Below are 18,712 nucleotides of genomic sequence, written 5' to 3'. Positions count from 1 at the left end.
ATCTTACAGCCTCTTTGGCCCTATTTTCTTATGGTTTAATATTATTCATACTTGAAATGTTACTAAGACCAGGTTTTGTTGCCATCTCATGGCCCTTGAGAAGCAGGTGGCAATTTTTTGAACATTACAGTGTATTGGAAAGAAGTTCCAAAATTTTGACTATGCTAGAATACCTGAATAAGAATTCAACTCTCACCTTGTCACCTCAAAGTTAATCAGACACTTAAGTTAAGTGAATCCTAACAGTTAGATAAATCAGATGAACTCTTTAAAGTAAACTGTCAGTTTCACTGTTGACACAAACAGAATTTGATGTAGTCAATCTGTAATTTACCTTTTCAGCTCGCTTTCAGTTGAACTCTGTTCATCAGTCCTAGAAGAAGTCACCCTGGGGACATACAAGGATGGAAGTAGCAGCCTGACTGTTCCATTGGGCAGAGTTTGCAACTCCAAGGAAGTATTGATCAGCACGGTTACTGTTTCAAGTGGTGGGATGATACCAAAGTTCACAGTAAATAATGTCCGCTCTAAATCTTCGTCCAGAACAAAGTGATCTGTTAGAAAAAACAGTCCAAATTTTCTCATGTTAAAAAGGTTTTGCTTTAAAACCAATATTGCATAATACTGACCTTTTTTATTCATTCATGGCATATGGGTGCCATTGACTGGGCCAACATTTATTGCCCGTCCATATGTGCCCTTCAGAAGATGGTGAGCTGCCTTCTTGAACAACTGCAGTTGATATGCTGTAGGTACAGCCACAATGCCAGTGGGGAGGGAATTCCAGGATTTTGACCCAAAAAAATTGAAGGAATGGCATATATTCCCAATTCATTATGGTGAGTGGTTTGGAGGGGAATTTGCAGGTGATGGTGCTCCGGTGTATTTGTTGTACTTATCCATCTACATGGTAGCAGTCACAGGTTTGGAAAGAATCAACTGAACAAAGACTTGATAAACATTGGGCTAAATATATTTTATTCAACAATTTCCAGTATGGTCCTACAATTTTGTATTTTGTCCCAAGCACTATGTCCAAGCTTCTTGAGCCAGTATTTGTCCTCAACTTCTCTACCATCTGTATCCGTCATGTCTGTGGTGAGAGGGAGTAGTGGCTGGCATTCACTGGAGAACTGTTCAGACTTATTATGTAGATGTTCTGGGTTGCAGGGGGAGGCCAGCGAGTATCAGGGGATGGGGTGGGTTGTGCAGGCTTGTTTCAAATTCAGGTCAGGAAGTAGTCTTCTGCATGAGTTTAGGCTTTAAAACAAATGAGACTCCTCTCGGGCTCATTCATCATTATTACAGCCAGTCCGCTATTGCTCTTCCCCATGCTCCCATGCGGTCCGCCAACCACTCTCCCAACTCTAAACTAAGCACCCTAACATCCCTGCTTCCCCTGTTAACTCCTCATCACCATTGCCCCCAACAGAAATGTAATTTAAGTATAGAATCATTATTTAACTTTTATTTTGTTGAATTTCTGGAATCCAGATGGACAAAATGGGTACAAAATAAGTTCCTTTCAACTTGACCTTAACAAAGGTTATCAATCTCTAACCCATTGGATGCACTGTTTCCAGAGCAACATGTAACTATTCTATTTAGTCCTCAGTTACATCAATGATCGCTAACGAAGCTGTTGACATCAACTTGGGCCAGCAGCTGTTATGGGGGATTTGGGGAATGGTCTGAGACAGGCAAAGATTCTCAGAACATTAATGTGAAATCCAGAAATATTGGGCCTCAACTTTCTGGTTAAAATAGTTGTCAGGCCCTAGAGATGTTATTGAAACTTGTTCAGCATTTTAAAGATGTACCTTGCTGCTCTCTCTGGCAGACTTCCTTCTTACCTGCTGAAAACAGCAATTTAAAAGTCAGAGTCTGAGGAATAGACAGCAGCATCTTGGGAGATAAATCCCAGCTGCGTAGTTTCCATCAAGCTGGCAAGATTAAAGTTGCATCTGAGGCTGTTGTTATGAACATGAATTCAATTAAACCACAGAAACCAATTTTACTCAAGGGCCATGAGGCAAGGTATTAACACAACTAACAAAAAAAATGATAGATCAGGATGAAAATTTACAGGCAATAAAACAATGGCCAGTTTGAGAATGTCTGCAGTCCAAAATACTCAACTATTGGAGTTAAGTTGGAACTTTGTTTACATGTAGCAGGAAAATCCCAGGCTGCATTTCTTGCCTGAACTGAATGGACTCTCCTTTGCTGTGATGACATCAGAGGTACTAATATTGGTTCAGGACAAAGCAAATTAGCCACCAGTTTTCCAATGATTGCACAGCCAAGGGTGAAAGTATTATCAAAGGAGAACTGGATGGGACTTAATAATGCTGACCTAACCTGTCCATCTTCTCTCCCACCTATCTTCCTCTCCCACTCCACTGACCAATCCCCACCAATCCCTACCTGTACTCACCTATCACCATTTCACTACCTTCCCCAGCCCCAACCATCCTCTCTATTTCTGAGCTCCCTTCCCATTTCCGAAGAAGGGCCCCAACCCGAAATGTCAGCTTTCCTGCTCCTCTGATGCTGCCTGGCCTGGGGTGTTCCTCCAGCTCCACACTGTGTTATCTCTTCTATTCAGATAAATCTCTTATACATGCCAAGTTATATTGGCACCTCCAGGAGATGACAAGAAAGGAGAGAAAAGCAATCTTACAGCATTTCTCAATTGCATGCCCTACAATATATACCGACTGGATACTTAAGCATTCAGGCCTCAGCGAGATTAGTAAATGTATTGATCTCCTCAATAAATGGAATGTGGAACTGAGAGTTAAAAGAAAGAAATGATGATTCAATCAATATCAAACAAAAGGAATACTTTTAAGAGTTTTTACCTTGGCCTTTCTGGGCGGAGCTTGTTGTGATATTACAAGAATCAAAATTACAATTATCTATTTTAGCTTTGTCCTTTATTTGCACTGTTATAATGCGTCCAGAAATCATTGCTTCAAATCCAACCACAGTAGTGAATTCATCCAAGGGATAAATAAACAAAGCTGGAAGAAAACAGAATGCTTTAAATAAAGTGATCAATTCTCCCCATCCCCTCAGAGGGTCAGTGATCCCCATTCCCACAGTGGGTCAGTGTCTGCGCAAACTTATCGACACAGCTCGTTCATGAAATACAATATTAAGATATTCGTTCAATAAATCTTTCAGAAAAACAAATAGGTTTCAACTTGACCTAAACAGGAGGGATTTCCTTTCAGAAATGGGGAGATGAGCGGCGTAGGCGACTTATCCCCCCAGCTGAGGATCAGAGAAAACAAACTGCTCACTGTTCCGAACAGCCCTGGTGAGGTATAAAACAAATCAAAGTGATCACTACTCTTGTGATTTACTGGAAGCCTTGTTGAAAGCAAGCTCCAATATCCACAGGGAACTCATAATGACCATTTTTGAAGAAACCACTCCAGAAAACTGGAAATAAATAAATTTTTCCACATTCCTTCAAAACCCAAGATATCCAAGAAAAAATATATAAAGTACCTTTGATGAAGTGACCAGTGTATTATGATCAAAGTTGCTGATGATACAAAAATCAGGATATGCAAATCATGCAAAAGACCGCAAAGAAACAGGAATAAGGTGGAGCGAGAGGGCAAAGATTTAGAAGATGGAGTCAAATGGGAAAATGTGACCTTGTCAACTTCGGCAGAAGAATTGAAAAGGACAATATTATAGAAATGGAGACAATTCATTAGACTCATTTAAAACTTCCCAGCTCCCTACTTCATGGACTTCTGAAGGAAAAACATGATCAACATGAACAAATCTAACCTTTCCTCTATCAAATAGCTTGATTAATTATAGACAAGAACCATTTATTTTCATGACTCTTCCTAGTAGCCACTTAAACCACTTACGTATACATATAAACGTAGAAATTAGGGGCAAAGGTAGGCCATTCGGCCCCTTCAAGCCTGTCCTGTCATTCAATAAGATAATAGCTGAGCTAATTGTAACCTTAAATTGGATCCTGCCTTCCCCAATAATCTTTCACACTCTTGGTTAAAACCAATCTGTCTTTAAAATATTCAAGGTCTCTAGAATCACTGAATCCCAACAGTGTGGAAACAGACCACTTGGCCTAACAAGTCCACAGTGACTCTCCAAAGAGCATCCCACACCAACTTGCCCCCCCTGTCCTGTCCCCGTAACCCTGCTTTTCCCATGGCTAATCCGCCTAACCTAAACATCCCTGAACACTACGGGCAACTGAGCATGGCCAATCCACCTAACACGCTCATCTTTAGACTGTGGGAGGAAACCGGAGCACCCAGAGGAAACCCATGCAGACATGGGGAGAATGTGCAAACTCCACACAGATAGTCACCCAAGCCTGGAATTGAACACGGGTCCCTTGCGCTGTGAGGCAGCAGTGCTGACCACTGAGCCACCATGCCACCCCACTTCCACTGTGTTTTCAAGAAGAAAGTTCCTCATGAGCCTCCGATAGAGAAAAGAACAATTGCCTCATCTGTTTTAGTGGGTGACCATCTAAACAGTGACTCCCTAGTTCTAGACTCTCCTAGAAGAGAAAATATCCTCTTCACGTCCATCCTGTCAAGACACCTCAGGATTTTTATATTTTCTAAACTTCAATGGAATATTAAGAACAGAATATTATTTAACTGGAGAAAAACTGCAGAAAGCTACAATCACAAAGGGACTTTGGGAGATTTGTGCACAAAACACAGAAAACCAGCACACATGGACAGCAGGTAATCAGGAAGGCTAATGGAATATTGTCCATTACTTCAAAGGGGTTGCAGTGTAAAAGTAGGGAAGTCTTACTGCAGCTGTTCAAGGTGTTGGTGAGACCACATCTGGAGTACTGTGAGCAGTTTTTGTCCCCTTATTTAAAGAAAAATATTATTTTATTGGAGGCATTTCAGTGAAGATTCATGGGGACGATCCCTGGTATGGAGGGATTGTCTTATAAGCAAAGGCTAAACAGGTTAAGACTTTACTCACTGGACTTTAGAAAAATGAGAGGTGAGCTCAATGAAACAGAGGATTTTAAGGGGCTTGACAGGGTAAATGATGAGAGGATATTTCTCATCATGGGAGAATCTAGGGCCAGAGGGCATAGTCTCAGAATAAAGGGGTACCAATTTAAGATTGAGATGAGGAGGAATTTCTTACAGTCATGGATTCATAGAGTTACACAGCATAGAAACAGATCCCATGGCCCAACATATCTATGGGACCAACAAACATAAACTGACCCATTTGCAATTAGTCCATAGACTAATGTGCCCTGGCATTTTAAGTGTTCATCCATATGCTTCTTAAATGTTGTGAGAGTATCTGCCTCCATCCCCTGTCAGACAGTACATTCCATATATTTAACACCTTTCGAGTCAAAAGAAATTCTCAAATCTATTCTAAGCCACTTGCTCATCACCTTAAAGTTCTTCTTTCAGGGGATTGTGAATCTTTGGAGCTCCTTGCCACAGAGCTGTGGAGGCAGAGTCCTTGTGTATACTTAAGGCTGAGAGATAGATTGTTGATCAGTCAAGGAATCAAGGATTACTGGGCAAAAAGGCAAGAAAGTGGATATGAGGAATGCTGGATCAACTATGATCCTATTGACTTGCAGAGCAGCCACAAAGGGTTGAAGAGCCCTGTTCCTATTTTGTATGGTCTTAGGTTTATGATCTTACGGATGCAGGCCTAGCCTGTCCAGCATTTCCTCACAAGACAACCCATCTATCCTACGTATTAGTTTAGCAAACCTTCCCTGAACTACCTCCATTGTATTTACATCCTTCCTTATAGGAAAGATGTGGAAGCTTTAGAAACGGTACAGAGGAGATTTACCAGCATGCTGCCTGGACTGGAGGGTAAGTCTTAGGAGGAAAGGTTGAGGGAGCTAGAGCTTTTTTCATTGGAGTGAAGAAGGATGAGAGGTGACTTGATAGAAGTTTACAAGATGATGAGATGCACAGGTAGAGTGGATACCCAGAGACTTTTTCCCAGGGCGGAAATGACTACTACGAAAGGGCATTATTTTAAGGTGATTGGAGGAAGGTGTAGGGGAGATGTCAGAGGTAGGTTCTTTACACAGAGAGTGGTGGGCGTGTGGAATGGGCAGCTGGCAGTGGTAGTGGAGTCAGATACTTTAGAGACTTTCAAGACACTCTTGGATAGGCACATGGATGATAGTATAATGTCCGGTATGCAGGGTAGCTTCATCTTAGTAGGATAATAGGTTGGTACAACATCATGGGCCAAAGGGCCTGTACTGTGCTGTACTGTTCTATGTTCTATGTCTCCTTAATTAAGGTGACTGTACCTGCATGTGAAACTCTTGTAATTCATGCACAAGCACACCCAGATCTCTCACATTTCAGAGCTCTGCAATCTTTTAACATTTAGATAATAGTTTTCTTTTTTATTCCTTCTACCAAAACAGACATTTTCATATCTTCCCTCCATTTGCCAGATTGTTGTCTACTCATTTAACTTATGTAAATTTTTATAGCCTCCTGCAATCCTCTTCACACATTACTTTCTGTCTTTTCTTTGTACCGTTGGAAAATACCTTCCATCCCTTTGAAGTCATTTGTATAAATCACTTATGATTATCATCTTCCACCTTAACTTTCTGGTTCAACCTCAGATTTCTTTCTCTCAGTCCATTTCTATGATGACTTCTTTCTGCCTGGTTTGTTTCTCTTCCACTGACAATGTTAAATATGGCTTCAGCAATGAACACTCTGTTCTTGGCTGTCTCCAAACAGTTCAGCTGGCATTTTGCCATTTGTAGTGTGAGATGTGTTATGATAAATAAACAAAAAAATTGCCAGTTTGTGAATCAAAGACATCTGATGTTTGTTCCAATTTGTATCTAATATTTGTTTAACAAGAGCATGCTTAACAATTTGTACTGTGTTCTGCTGCTCCATTTGAAGCAAGCTGATATGAAGGAACCTGAGTGTTTACTCCATTCATTCTGTGAAACTTTAAAACTCTTCTCAACAAACTGAACCCATAACCAAACAATGCAAGAATCACCAAAGCTTTACTAGTTATTGTTTAATTAATTGGAAAACCTTCAATTATTTCATACAGTTATTGATCACAGCAAAAAGTTGCTGTTCATCAAATTTTGCCAAATCACTGTGTAGCACATCAGCTAGCCATTTCTACAGCTTGCCATAATATTGTTTCACTGTGTCTTCTATGCCCTTATCCAAACCATTTCTTATTGCTTGAAACTTACTCTAAGGAAGTGTGACTTTGTGTGGCTTCACCTAAACTCTATGGTTTTCCAGATGTTGGAGCACCTTCTCAGCTTGTCATCATGGCTCTGCCTATTTAAAGTTGAAATAAGTATGTCATCCAAATAACACACTACACCCTGAATTTCTCGCAAAATTTTGTTCATTAATCCTTAAAAAGTTCCTGGGTCTGAAGAAGCACCAAAGTCTATGAAAATAACCCAAGTGTGTTAATGATGAAGTTATTTATAACTTTGACTCAAAATCTAATTCCAGTTGCAGAAAGACTTTTGTCAGATTGAGTTTTTTTAAAAAATCTAGTCTCCTGATAACAGTGTGAACAAATCCTCCACTTTTGGCAAATTATTGGTTAAGTTATATTCTAGAACCTGATTTTACGACCCTGAGACACAGGAGCAGAAGAGGTCATACAGCCCATAGATTCTGCCCTGTAATTCAATAAGATCATGGGTGATCTGATAATCCTGAACTCCACTTTCCTGCCTTTTCCTTACAACCAGAGTCCCTTATTGATTAAAAATCCATCTATTTCAGCCCTGAATATATTTGGTTATCCAGTCTCAACAGCTTTCTGAAATAAAGAATTCCACAGATACACTAGACTCAGTGAAGAAATTCATCCTCATCTGTTTTAAATGTCTGACCCCTTATTCTGAGATTATGCCCTCTAGACCTAGATTCTCTCACAAGGGGGAACAATGTATCGGCATCTACCCTGTCAGGATCCCAAAGAACCTTGTGTATCATTAAGGTCACCTCTCATCCTTCTAAACTCTAGAATTACTTTGAAATCCTACATATTCTTGTACTGCCTTTGGTATTACCACTAAGGGAGTAACCCAAATACTCTGTTCAACTTTTGAGGCAATGTTTTCCCATTCCAGTCTTTTTGACTCATGTTTTAGTTTTTTCCCCTAAGGGCAGAGGTGATTGGCTGAGGTCTGGCATTCCTCTGAACCTACAGGTATGCTTAATATCCCTAAATCATGTTGCACTTTTCACTAAACATCTGAAGGTACTTGTTAATCACATTGTCTCATGTTGTGAGTTTTGCCTCAATTCAAGAAAGCTTTTTCCAGTTTAACTTTAATGTTTTTAACCAGTTCCTTCCGATTGAAGCTGGTTTTTGACCCTTTACTTTGATAATGGATAATTTTGCTTATTGCTCCTTGGAGGTGACCAGAACTGCCCTTATCCCATCATTTACTGCTGCATATGCACTGACAGCCTTTCCTTCCACTAGCATTTTCTCCATGCATGTATACATTTTATCCTGTTTATCTTCTTTTGACTTGGTGAATGATCCTTTTTCTTGTTGTAGCAATCAGCACTCACAATGGACAATTTGTAGCCAATGTTGGCAAAAGAAAGTTAAAAAAGCTTTAACTGCCTTTGCTGGGGCCTTCAGCTTACTCAGCAGCAACTTATTTACTTCTGCAGATGGCTAGAGGTTGTTTACTCTGACTTTTTACAATCCACATTTTGCCAGGTCCATGGACAATGCTGTTTGGCAAGCTATGCCAAAAGGTAACTTTAATAATGCCATCGACTTATTTCAAATATCTTCATATTTTAAGCTGCACACAAATCTGTCTCATATGCTCTTTCCTGGCATTCTCCAAAATTGCAATGGAATTCAAAGCCATGATAAAATCTCCAATATCCTGAGCGGTCAACTAATTCCAAAAGATTTCTGCAACGTCTGATGGATTGAGGCCATAACACTGCTCAAGCTTATACAAAATGTCTAATGGCAATGAAACAAAAACAGAGTGGAAAAAGTGAAGTAACATTTTGCGTCCAGTGATTCTCCCCGGAAGCTGCCGAATCTTTTGGGTTTCACCTGCAATTTCTGTTTTTATTTTAGATCTCTAGCATCTGCAGTTATTTTTCTTTTATGTTACTCTGATAGCACGGTGTCTTTTGAGTGTTTCAAATTCTTCTCAGCCTGCTTCAGTCATAAATATTGTCTGTTTCCTTCTCCCGCTGCCTGATTAACAACTGGATTATCATGGAACACAAGGATAGCATCAACAGCAAAACAGCCCTTCAGCCACTCTGCAAATGAACCAAAAGTCATCACCGTTCACTCACAGTCTCCCAACACTATCTGTTGATGTAGCTATCTTAGTCTGCCAGCCTTCACAAAAGCTGAATTACAAAAACTATTTTAAAGAAGATTCAAAATTCCTCTCCTGGTTCACACAAAACTTATTCAACCCATATATGTTCGGTTGGGGATATCCACAATTCCACTTCATTGCTTGCTGCGATATCTTTGCTAGAGACATGTGGAAGTCTACCATATAATAACTGATTTATTCAGAATGATTTAAGGCAAGTATAAATACATACATGGTTGAAACAGTTAGCTGTTACAAAGATAAGGGTCATCAACCTGAAATGTTTCTCACTCCACAGGTATCACCAGGCCTATTGATAGTTACACAGTTTCTCTTTTGATTCCCTGATTACTAACACCCTAGGTGTTCAATTTTCCGAAGAGGGGCTTGAAAGCGTAACTTTCTGAATCAGAGTCCATTGATCCACAGCTGATAGATGGGAACAGGGTGGAGTGTTGACCAAGAATTGAGAATTCGTTACAAATTGATTTTCATTTGAAAGTTGAGTTCAACTCCTGAGTTACAGGGAATTTTCTGATGTTTGTTGATCAACTGACGTAAAGTTTGGATCATAAAATGAGTTACTAAATCCAATTTCCATTTTCAAAGTCAATAGTTTCTCTTTCACAGTCAATAATGAAGTGTGTTCACCTAGTCGATGAAGTGCATTTAGGGAGGGTGACCATGATGGAAAGGCATGACATTGCTTAACAACAAAGTGAGTACAGAAAGAAGAGGAAGCAGGAGGATCACTGACAAAGTGGACAGGACTGCCTGCAACGTAACTGTGTGTGAAGAGAGATGTTCTTTATACAAGTTGCTGTTGTTGATGGAATTGACTTGAGAAGGCAATAGCCGGAATCAAGTGATGCATAGAGCAGTATGTAGGTGAATGCACCACTGTACTCACCTTTACTACCCTGTTTAGCTCATTAAAGCGCTCTGCACTGAAGCTGGGATTTAGCATCTTGCCTCAGCTGCTCTCCTCCTCTGCTGTAGAGTACTTCCTTCCATGGGTGTTGTGTAAAGGGTTAATTTTAAATGGAAATAAGATCATCTACATCAGTGAGGTAAGATCACATGACTATCAAAACTGTTGGGAGATGGTTTTATGTAGAAGTCTCATTTGAACTCTTTCCTGTATATCGTTTGAACACAATGTTCGATAAAGATAATAATATCAATAAACAGACCTCCTGGAGTCCTCAGTAACCCTAATCCTGGATATAACCAGACAATAATCACTAATATTGATAACTTAATGGGTAGGGAAGAGCATCGTATCCTGCCTCTTCACAATCCTCAGCAACAGTACCAGAAAGGAGTTGCTGAAACAAGCCACAGCCTTTGTCAACAGATTTTATTCTAACTCTTCTTTCTCCTTGACTCATAGATCCAAACCCCTTCAAATTGCCAGCTTGGAATATTATTTTAAATGCTGCAGTGTCACGTGAATCTATATCACACTCACTCGGGTTAATGGACTGCTAATCATGGAAGTCAGATTAATGCAGTGACTGGGTTATAAACCTTTTGACAGGTACATTTTCCATACAAAGATTATTAAACTTCCTGCATACCTGTCCCCTCCCCAACCCACTCCCAGCAAGACCCAGAATTAAATTATGTCCATTAAGTCTGGTCTCTCCCCACAGGTAATGCCTGTCCTGCTGTGTATTTCTAACATTTTCTGTTTTAACTTCAGCTTTATGGGAGCCTCAGTAATTTCCTGTGTTTCAATTTTAAAATGTAGTTCCCAGCTTTACAGTGTAAACTATTCTGAAGTGAATGCTACTCTGCTGCAGCCTTCTCCTTCAATTTGGACAAATACTTCCATAAAGGAAACACAAAAACTGGAGAATTCCAAATCAAGGTTGGTGCCTTAAACATTAAGTTTTTAAAAAGTAGATAAACAGCCAAACCAAAATAAAGCTGAATGTTTATTTAACAGCACAAAGAAATAATGTTTCGTCTTTGAGACACCAATATCAGCTCACTCTGCTCTTGTTCAAATCATCAATGTTTCTTAGCAGGTGAGATCAAAAAAACTTAAATTCTTTAATTCCATTCTAAGATTTATGGAGACGACTGTCACCTGGACAGTAATCTAGCATGCACCAGAGATGCACCCTAGCAATATTAACCTGTCATCTTTAGTAGAACTGATTAGTTTCTGTTGAAATCTGTTAAGCAAAGGTTATGTGTTGTTGAATAAACCCAGCTGCTTCATAATGTCATTTTAACCTAAACCCATTCTTTGAATCGTTGCATTTTACTGAAGATGAATCTGTCTTGTGCTCTCTTTTTATTTCTAACAGAATTAAAATTAAGTATAAAAACCATGAACCTCTCTATTCCTTAAACCCTAACTTCGCCAGATTAATCCAACAGTGTTATTTCCTTTTAAACCAAAGAAATCTCATTTGTTTTCTCATGGAATTCTGGTCCAAATTCTGCTCTATTCCTAAGTTAATGACAAATCCATTCCAGAAACACAAAACTATTACAGTACAGAAAGAGGCCATTCCTTCCATCATGTCTGTACTGGTTTTCCAAATACCAATTCATTTAATACCATGTTCCCATTTTCACCCTATAACCCTGTGTATTCTTCCTTACCTGATAACAGGCTCATTTCCTTTTGAATGCCTTGATGAAACCTAATTCTACCATAAGTTCAGGTAGTGCCTTTTCCGTATTTTGATAATTGCTTTAAATCTGTTGGGTTCTTAATAGTAGTCTGATAATCACTTATCTAAGATTTCTGAACTCCATGGCTTCATTTATTTAAGACAGCAAAATATAGTATATTATAGAACAGATAGGGTAGCAGAGCAAGTGGTTTCTGTGTGTATAGCTGGCACACACCAGTTAGACACAGATACAGAAGTTGGAGGCAGTAAGGACTGCAGATGCTGGAATGCTAGAGTCAATTAATGTGGAGATGGAGAAGCACTGCAGGTCAGACAGCATTCCAAGAGCAGGGAAGTCAATGTTTTGGGCTGAAACCCTTCATCAGAACTGGAGAGAGGGATGGGAGCACAGAAATAAATAGAGGGAAGGGGATGGGGCTGGGGGGAAGGTAGGTGGGATGGAAATAGGTGGATGCAGATAGGGGGTTATTGTGGTTGGTCAGTGGGAAGGGTGGAGTGGATAGGTGAGTAGGAAGATGGACAGATTGGGGTGGACAGACTTTAAAGCTGGTGAAGTCAATATTCAGGCCGTTGGGCTGTAAACTCCCAAGGCAAAATATCAGGTGTTGTTCCTCCAGTTTACGTTTGGCTTCAGTCTGATAGTGGAGGAGGCCAAGGACGGACATGTTACCTAGGGGAGTTTAGGGGGTGTTAAAATGGATGGCAACCAGAAGGCTGGGTAGGTTGTTGCATGCACAGCACAGATGCTCTGCAAACCAGTCCCCGAGTCTGTGTTTGGTCTCCCCAGTATACAGGATGCCATTTTGGGAGCAATGAATACAGTAGATGAGGTCAGATGAAGTACAGGTGAATCTCTGATGAATTTGGAAGGATTGTTTAGGACCTTGGACAGAGTTGAGAGGGGAAGTGTAGGAGCAGGTATTGCACCTCCTGTGGTTGCAGGGAAACAGCAGTGTTTATTTAGCACCTGGAGTCCTTACAGATGATGTCACTTTTAGGCAAGGTACATTTAGAACTAAGTGGAAACAGTTTCTCCCTGTTAACCCAAGCCAGACCCCTCAATATATTCAATACTTCAAACAAATCTACTTGCAGTCTTATTTTCTCCGAAGAAAATGGTCCTAGTTTCTCCAATCTACCTTCTCACCTGAAGTTACTCATCCCTCAAACTATTTTCATGAACTTTTTCTGCACACTAATGCCTGCACATTTTTTCTATCTAAATGTCTTCATTTTCCTTGCCAGCATGATACATGATAATCTTCTAAACCTGCAATTATATTGTTGTATGTTCTGCTCCTCCTTGTACTTTTTTGTTAAAATTTGCTGCAAATGGTAAAAAGTCCATCTTCACATTACTGTTTTAGTGTTGGTGAATATATGACCTGTAATCCCGCACAGGAACAGGGACATTGAACTATACCACTATCGGCTGCTGTCCTCCACCTTTCTCCATTGCTTTGTCTTTCTCTTCCCACCAAACAATTGAGAAAAATACTCTATTGGTAAAGCAACCAATTGGTTCCAATTGACAGAGCTTCATTTCTGTGGCAAGTCAAGCCTTTAGGCCTCTGAGTTTAAACCTTTGAAGCGTCAGTGAGCAGAGTACAGGTTAACACAGCACCAGCTTGTTACTATAGCAGTTGTTATTTTCACCATTATTGGGAGCTTTTTAAAAAGGATAGTAGCAGGATGCAGGTAGATGGGGGAAGATAGAGCCTTAGGCATCAGAAACTGGAAAGGTAGAGAATCAAGATTTGATGAAGCTTGAAAAGCAGTGGCCTCAAAAATTCAGTCCTTCCATCAAAAACTTCACAAAGGTATGTTTTACGTGTCTACTACTGGGGGGCAATAACATTTACTGCTGATGTTACTCAATTCTAGTAAAATTTTAGTACATTTTAGTGTCAAGTAAATTGTAAGTATTAACAAGTCTAATTCTGTATCAATGTTGTTTATTATATTTTACAATTAATAACCACGTACCTTCGACAGGATGATCGTCCATGTTGGTATAAACCAAAGATGCTGACATTCCCAGGCTGTAGCCTATCATACAAGATGTGACTTCAGATGCTTTTAATGGCAGATTGAGATTGTTGTGTCGGTTGATAAGCCCTGGCATTTTGTTGGAGCATTTGTCTTTTGTGCGCACATATACACACAAATAGACACACACATATATATACAGCAATGTTCAAAATTGCTTAACTTGCTATAACCTGATAGAGAAAAAGAAAACCTATGAAAGAAAATATTGTCATCATCTGAATAAACATTATACCACTCACACAGACGATTAGACAATCAGCCGAGACAATCATTTATTTCTTCATAGAAAATTAATTGAGAATCAAACACAAAGCAACCTCCAATGTACAATCACAATGTATGCTACTACTGCAATTTTTAGATGTAATCAACTCTCAAAATTTGTACAAAACCTTAAAATACTATTGAACATGTGAATTTTGTTTCACATCACTACTTTCTTTTAGATAGGTATGAACACGGAAACTCATTCTGAAACTGAATTGCCAGCATTTCAAAACTAACAAAGGTACATTTTACACATTACCTTCCTCCAAAGTATTGCTGAAGTTGCATTGCATGTGATTTTAGTGAAACAATTTTATATGTCTAACAAAATATTCTGGATTTGTGATATTTATATTTATTCATGCATGGGATTTGGGCATGTCTGGTGAATTCATTGCCCATCCTGAAATAACTCCACAAAGGCCAGTATCTCATGACCAAGTCACCCTTTATATACATGTGCATAGTACTTGACACTAGTTCAACTTCCTCTGAACCAGCTCTCAGAGTGAGCAGAACTTCTGACACTCCTGTTTATATCTGTCAGCCAGGGTTCCCTGATTGGACCAAGTCAACTGCACCAATCAAGGAATGCATATCCTATGAGGTCCACCTGGCTGGCCTCATTACAATGACCACATATCCCTAATTGTCCTTTAGAAGGTGATGGCAGCTGCTGTTGTAATCTGTGGGGTCCAGGTACATTCACTGGGCTGTTCAGAATGAAGATCCTGAACATGGCCCAGCTATCATAATATTTGATTTAGTTGATAGTATTTTAACAGAAATATACAGAGTAGGAGACAAGAGCTCAAAGGAAGAAATTAGGGGAGTCAGGGTGTGAGGCGGAGGTGTGGCAAATGAGTGGAAAGCGTAACCAAAAATGACAGTGCTGTGTTAAATTGTTACTGACATTTGATTCTGAGTTTAATGTTTATATGCGATCCTGATAACTCGTTCTAATCTAATCTAGCCAGGCCCTTTCCTGTCCTACCTACCTTATTAATTTCTAATCTCATCCTCTGTATCATAATGTGACAGCAGTTACACACGAGTCTCATTGGGTTAACTATACACACTTTGTAGTTACAAAATTAGAGTAAAACAGTAAAGGGACTCAAAAAAAAGTCAAAGGTGCTCAGGAAAATACTGCTTCAAAGCAAAAGAAACTTTAAGAAGATTCTTTTCCTATTTAATATTTACAAATGCAAGCCTCCAAAATTGCATGCATATTAAACTGAATGTGAGGTTATGTAAAATTACCTGGGATTACATAGCTCCCTACATTAGTTCTTATACCGTAAGGGGACATGGTGGTTATGGGCTACACACCAGATCTCCTTTGTTCCTTCATAATAGTTGAAAACTGGCATTTCATACAGATCAAGTCAAGTACTAAGAATTGTCATTATTAAAAAGTAATAGCATTCACATACCACAGTTAATTCTCTGGTTTCAATATACTACATTATTTTGAGATTTCTAAAATTTTTTGGGGGGGCAGATTTGTAGTGAGTGGATTCTGCCCACTCTGCAAACTGTGTTTCAATGCTGACCCATTTCATTCTGTTATCATTGCTGATTGGATTCCAGCAGGAATTCTGCTGAGAGACTTTTAAACTGGGGCCATGCATTTAAGTTTTGCAGATTTTTCTAAGGTAGCTAGCGTTATAAACAAAGCCAGAAATTGCTGGAAAATCTCAGGAGGTCTGGCAGCATCTGTGAAGAAAAAGCATTTTATGTCCAGTGACCCTTCTTCAGAATTCAAGAGTCATAAGCAGTGTAAGCTGGATGTATAAACTCTGTGCCGGTCATGATCAAATTGGTAGCTCATTTGCCTCTAATTCAATTCTCAGTTCAGGAATTGAGGACAAAATCAAGACTGACACTCCAGTGCAATACTTAAAGAGTGTTGCAATATTAGAAGTATTGCCGTTTGAATGACATTAAACTGACGTTCCATCTACCCTCTCAGATGGACACGAAAGATCCTAAAGCAGAAGAGTTATCCTTGGTGTTTGGATCAATATTTATCAAAATCACAAAATCAGATGATCTAATCATTATCATATTGCTATTTGTAGGAATTTGGTGTGTGCAAATGGGATTAGAATAGTTAAGTGGTTGTTTCTAACCTGCACAGACCTGACAAGCCAAACAACCTTTATTCTGTGTTGTAGACCTTTATGAATCTATGACTCAAATGGCTCATTGGCTGATCTAGACTCAAGTGCCCAAGAGCCAGCACCCTCCAAACCTCCTGGGAAAATGGGCTCCACACTACAGTAAGCTCTTTGCACCCCAGCTGCAGAACCAGGGAAGACACTGGGACATAGTGGGTCGGAGAGAGGAAAGAAAATCTATGGAGGATACTTTAGTGGCACAGGCAAAGAGGCTTTATATTGTGCTTAGCAGGCTCCTCATTAATGATCATAATGTTACCTTCTTGCATGTGTTAGTGAGTCTCTCTGCATTGGTGCTTAATGCATTGTCACAGCTTCTGGCAGCAGTTCATGTTAACTTACGTGGATCAATGCACAAAGGTCAATAGTGCATAATTGCTGCACAACGGCTGCACCATCTGCAAGCAACTAGAACAATGTGTTGAGGCATGATTTAACTTTTTTTTAAAAATTCATTTGTGGCATGTGGGCATCACTGTTTGGCCAGCATTTTTTGCCTGTCCCTAGTTGTCTTTGAGAATATGGTGTTGAACTGAAGTCTTGAACTGCTGAAGTCCAAGTGTGGTTGGTTGACCCACAATGCCCTTAGGGAATTACAGGATGTTGACCCAGTGTTGCTGAAGGAGCAGCAATATATTTCCAACTCAGGATGGTGAGTGGCTTGAAGGGGAACTTGTAGCTGATCTTGTTCCCATATATCTGCAGCCCTTGTCCTTCTAGATAGAAGTAGTTGTGAGTTTGGAAGGAACAAAAACAAAGTTGCTGGAAAAGCTCAGCAGGTCTAGCAGCATCTGTGGAGGAGAAAACAGAGTTAACGTTTTGGGTCCGGTGACCCTTCCTCAGAACTGGTTTTGGAAGGTGCTGTCTGAGGAACTTTGGTGATAGTACACACTGTTGCTACTGAGGACCGGTGGTGGAGGGAGTGGATGTTTGTGGATGTGACACCAATCAATTAGGCTGCTTTGTACTGGATGTCTCAAGCTTCTTGAGTGTTGTTGGAGCGTACCCATCCGGGCAAGTGGGGAATATTCCATCACACTCTTGACTTGTGCCTTGTAGATGATGGACAGACTTTGGGGATTCAGGAGGTGAGTTACTCACCACAATATTCATAGCCTTTCTCCTGCTCTTGTTGCCTGTATGTTTGTATGGTGGGTACAGTTCAGTTTCAGACAAGGTCAAGCTCAGAGTATCTGAGGAGTCATGAATGGCGCTGAACATTGTGCAATCATCGGTAAACATCTCCATTTCTGACCTTATGATGGAGGGAAGGTCATTGATGGAGCAGCTGAAGATGGTTGGGCCTTGGACACTACCCTGAGGAACCAGCGCAGAGATGTCCTGAAGCTGAGATGACTGGCCTCAACAACCATAAACATCTTCCTTTGTACCAATCTGATGTAACCACTGGAGAGTTTGCACCCTGATACACATCAATTCTAGTTTTGCTAGGGCTCCTTGATGCCACACTTGGTCGAATGCAGCCTTGATGTCAAGGGCTGTCACTCTCACCTCACCTCTGGAATTCAGCTCTTTAATCCATGTTTGGACCAAGGCTGTAATGAGGTCAGGTGCTGAGTGGCCCTGGTGGAACCCAAACTGGGCATCACTGAGCAGGTTATTGCTGAGCAGGTGCTGCTTGATAGCACTGTTACTGCCACCTTCCATCACTTTACTGATGATCGAGAGGAGACTGATGGGGCGGTAATTGGCTGGGTTGGATTTGTCCTGCTTTTTATGTACAGGACATACTGGTCAATTTTCCACATTGTTGGATAGATGCCAATGTTGTAACTATACTAGAACAGCTTGGCTAAGGGAGTGGCAAGTTCTGGAGCACAAGCTCTCAGTACTATTGCCGGAATATTGTCAGGGCCCATAGCCTTTGCAGTATCCAGTGTCTCCAACTGTTTCTTGATATCACGTAAAATGAATTGAATTGGCTGAAGACTGGTATCTGTAATGCTGGGGACCACTGGAGGAGGCCGAGATAGATCATCCACTCAGCGCTTCTGGCTGAAGATTGTTGCGAATGCTTCAGCCTTCTCTTTTGCAGTGATGTGCCGGGCTCTTCCATCATTGAGAATGGGGATATTTGTGGAGCCTCCTCCTCAGTGAGTTGTTTAATTGTCCACCACCATTCATAACTGGAT

At 40.3% G+C, this 18,712-nt stretch overlaps 1 protein-coding gene across 1 annotated transcript in view; it reads right to left on the bottom strand.

The window, feature by feature from the left end:
* Positions 1-14,698, bottom strand: part of vwa5b1 (von Willebrand factor A domain containing 5B1) — a 207,043-nt gene extending 192,345 nt beyond the window's left edge. The window contains exons 1-4 of the mRNA XM_048614851.1: positions 14,636-14,698; positions 14,044-14,279; positions 2,865-3,026; positions 335-554 (exon numbers count right to left, since the gene is read on the bottom strand). Of these exons, the coding sequence (XP_048470808.1) occupies positions 335-554; positions 2,865-3,026; positions 14,044-14,182 (521 nt within the window). The 5' untranslated portion in view covers positions 14,183-14,279; positions 14,636-14,698. The remainder of the gene's footprint in view (positions 1-334; positions 555-2,864; positions 3,027-14,043; positions 14,280-14,635) is intronic.
* Between the last annotated feature and the right edge of the window lie 4,014 nt (positions 14,699-18,712).

The sequence above is a fragment of the Rhincodon typus genome, chromosome 31 (genome assembly GCF_021869965.1).
Source record: "Rhincodon typus isolate 14 chromosome 31, sRhiTyp1.1, whole genome shotgun sequence".
Classification (NCBI taxonomy): domain Eukaryota; kingdom Metazoa; phylum Chordata; class Chondrichthyes; order Orectolobiformes; family Rhincodontidae; genus Rhincodon; species Rhincodon typus.
This window is presented reverse-complemented; position numbering and strand designations above follow the sequence as displayed.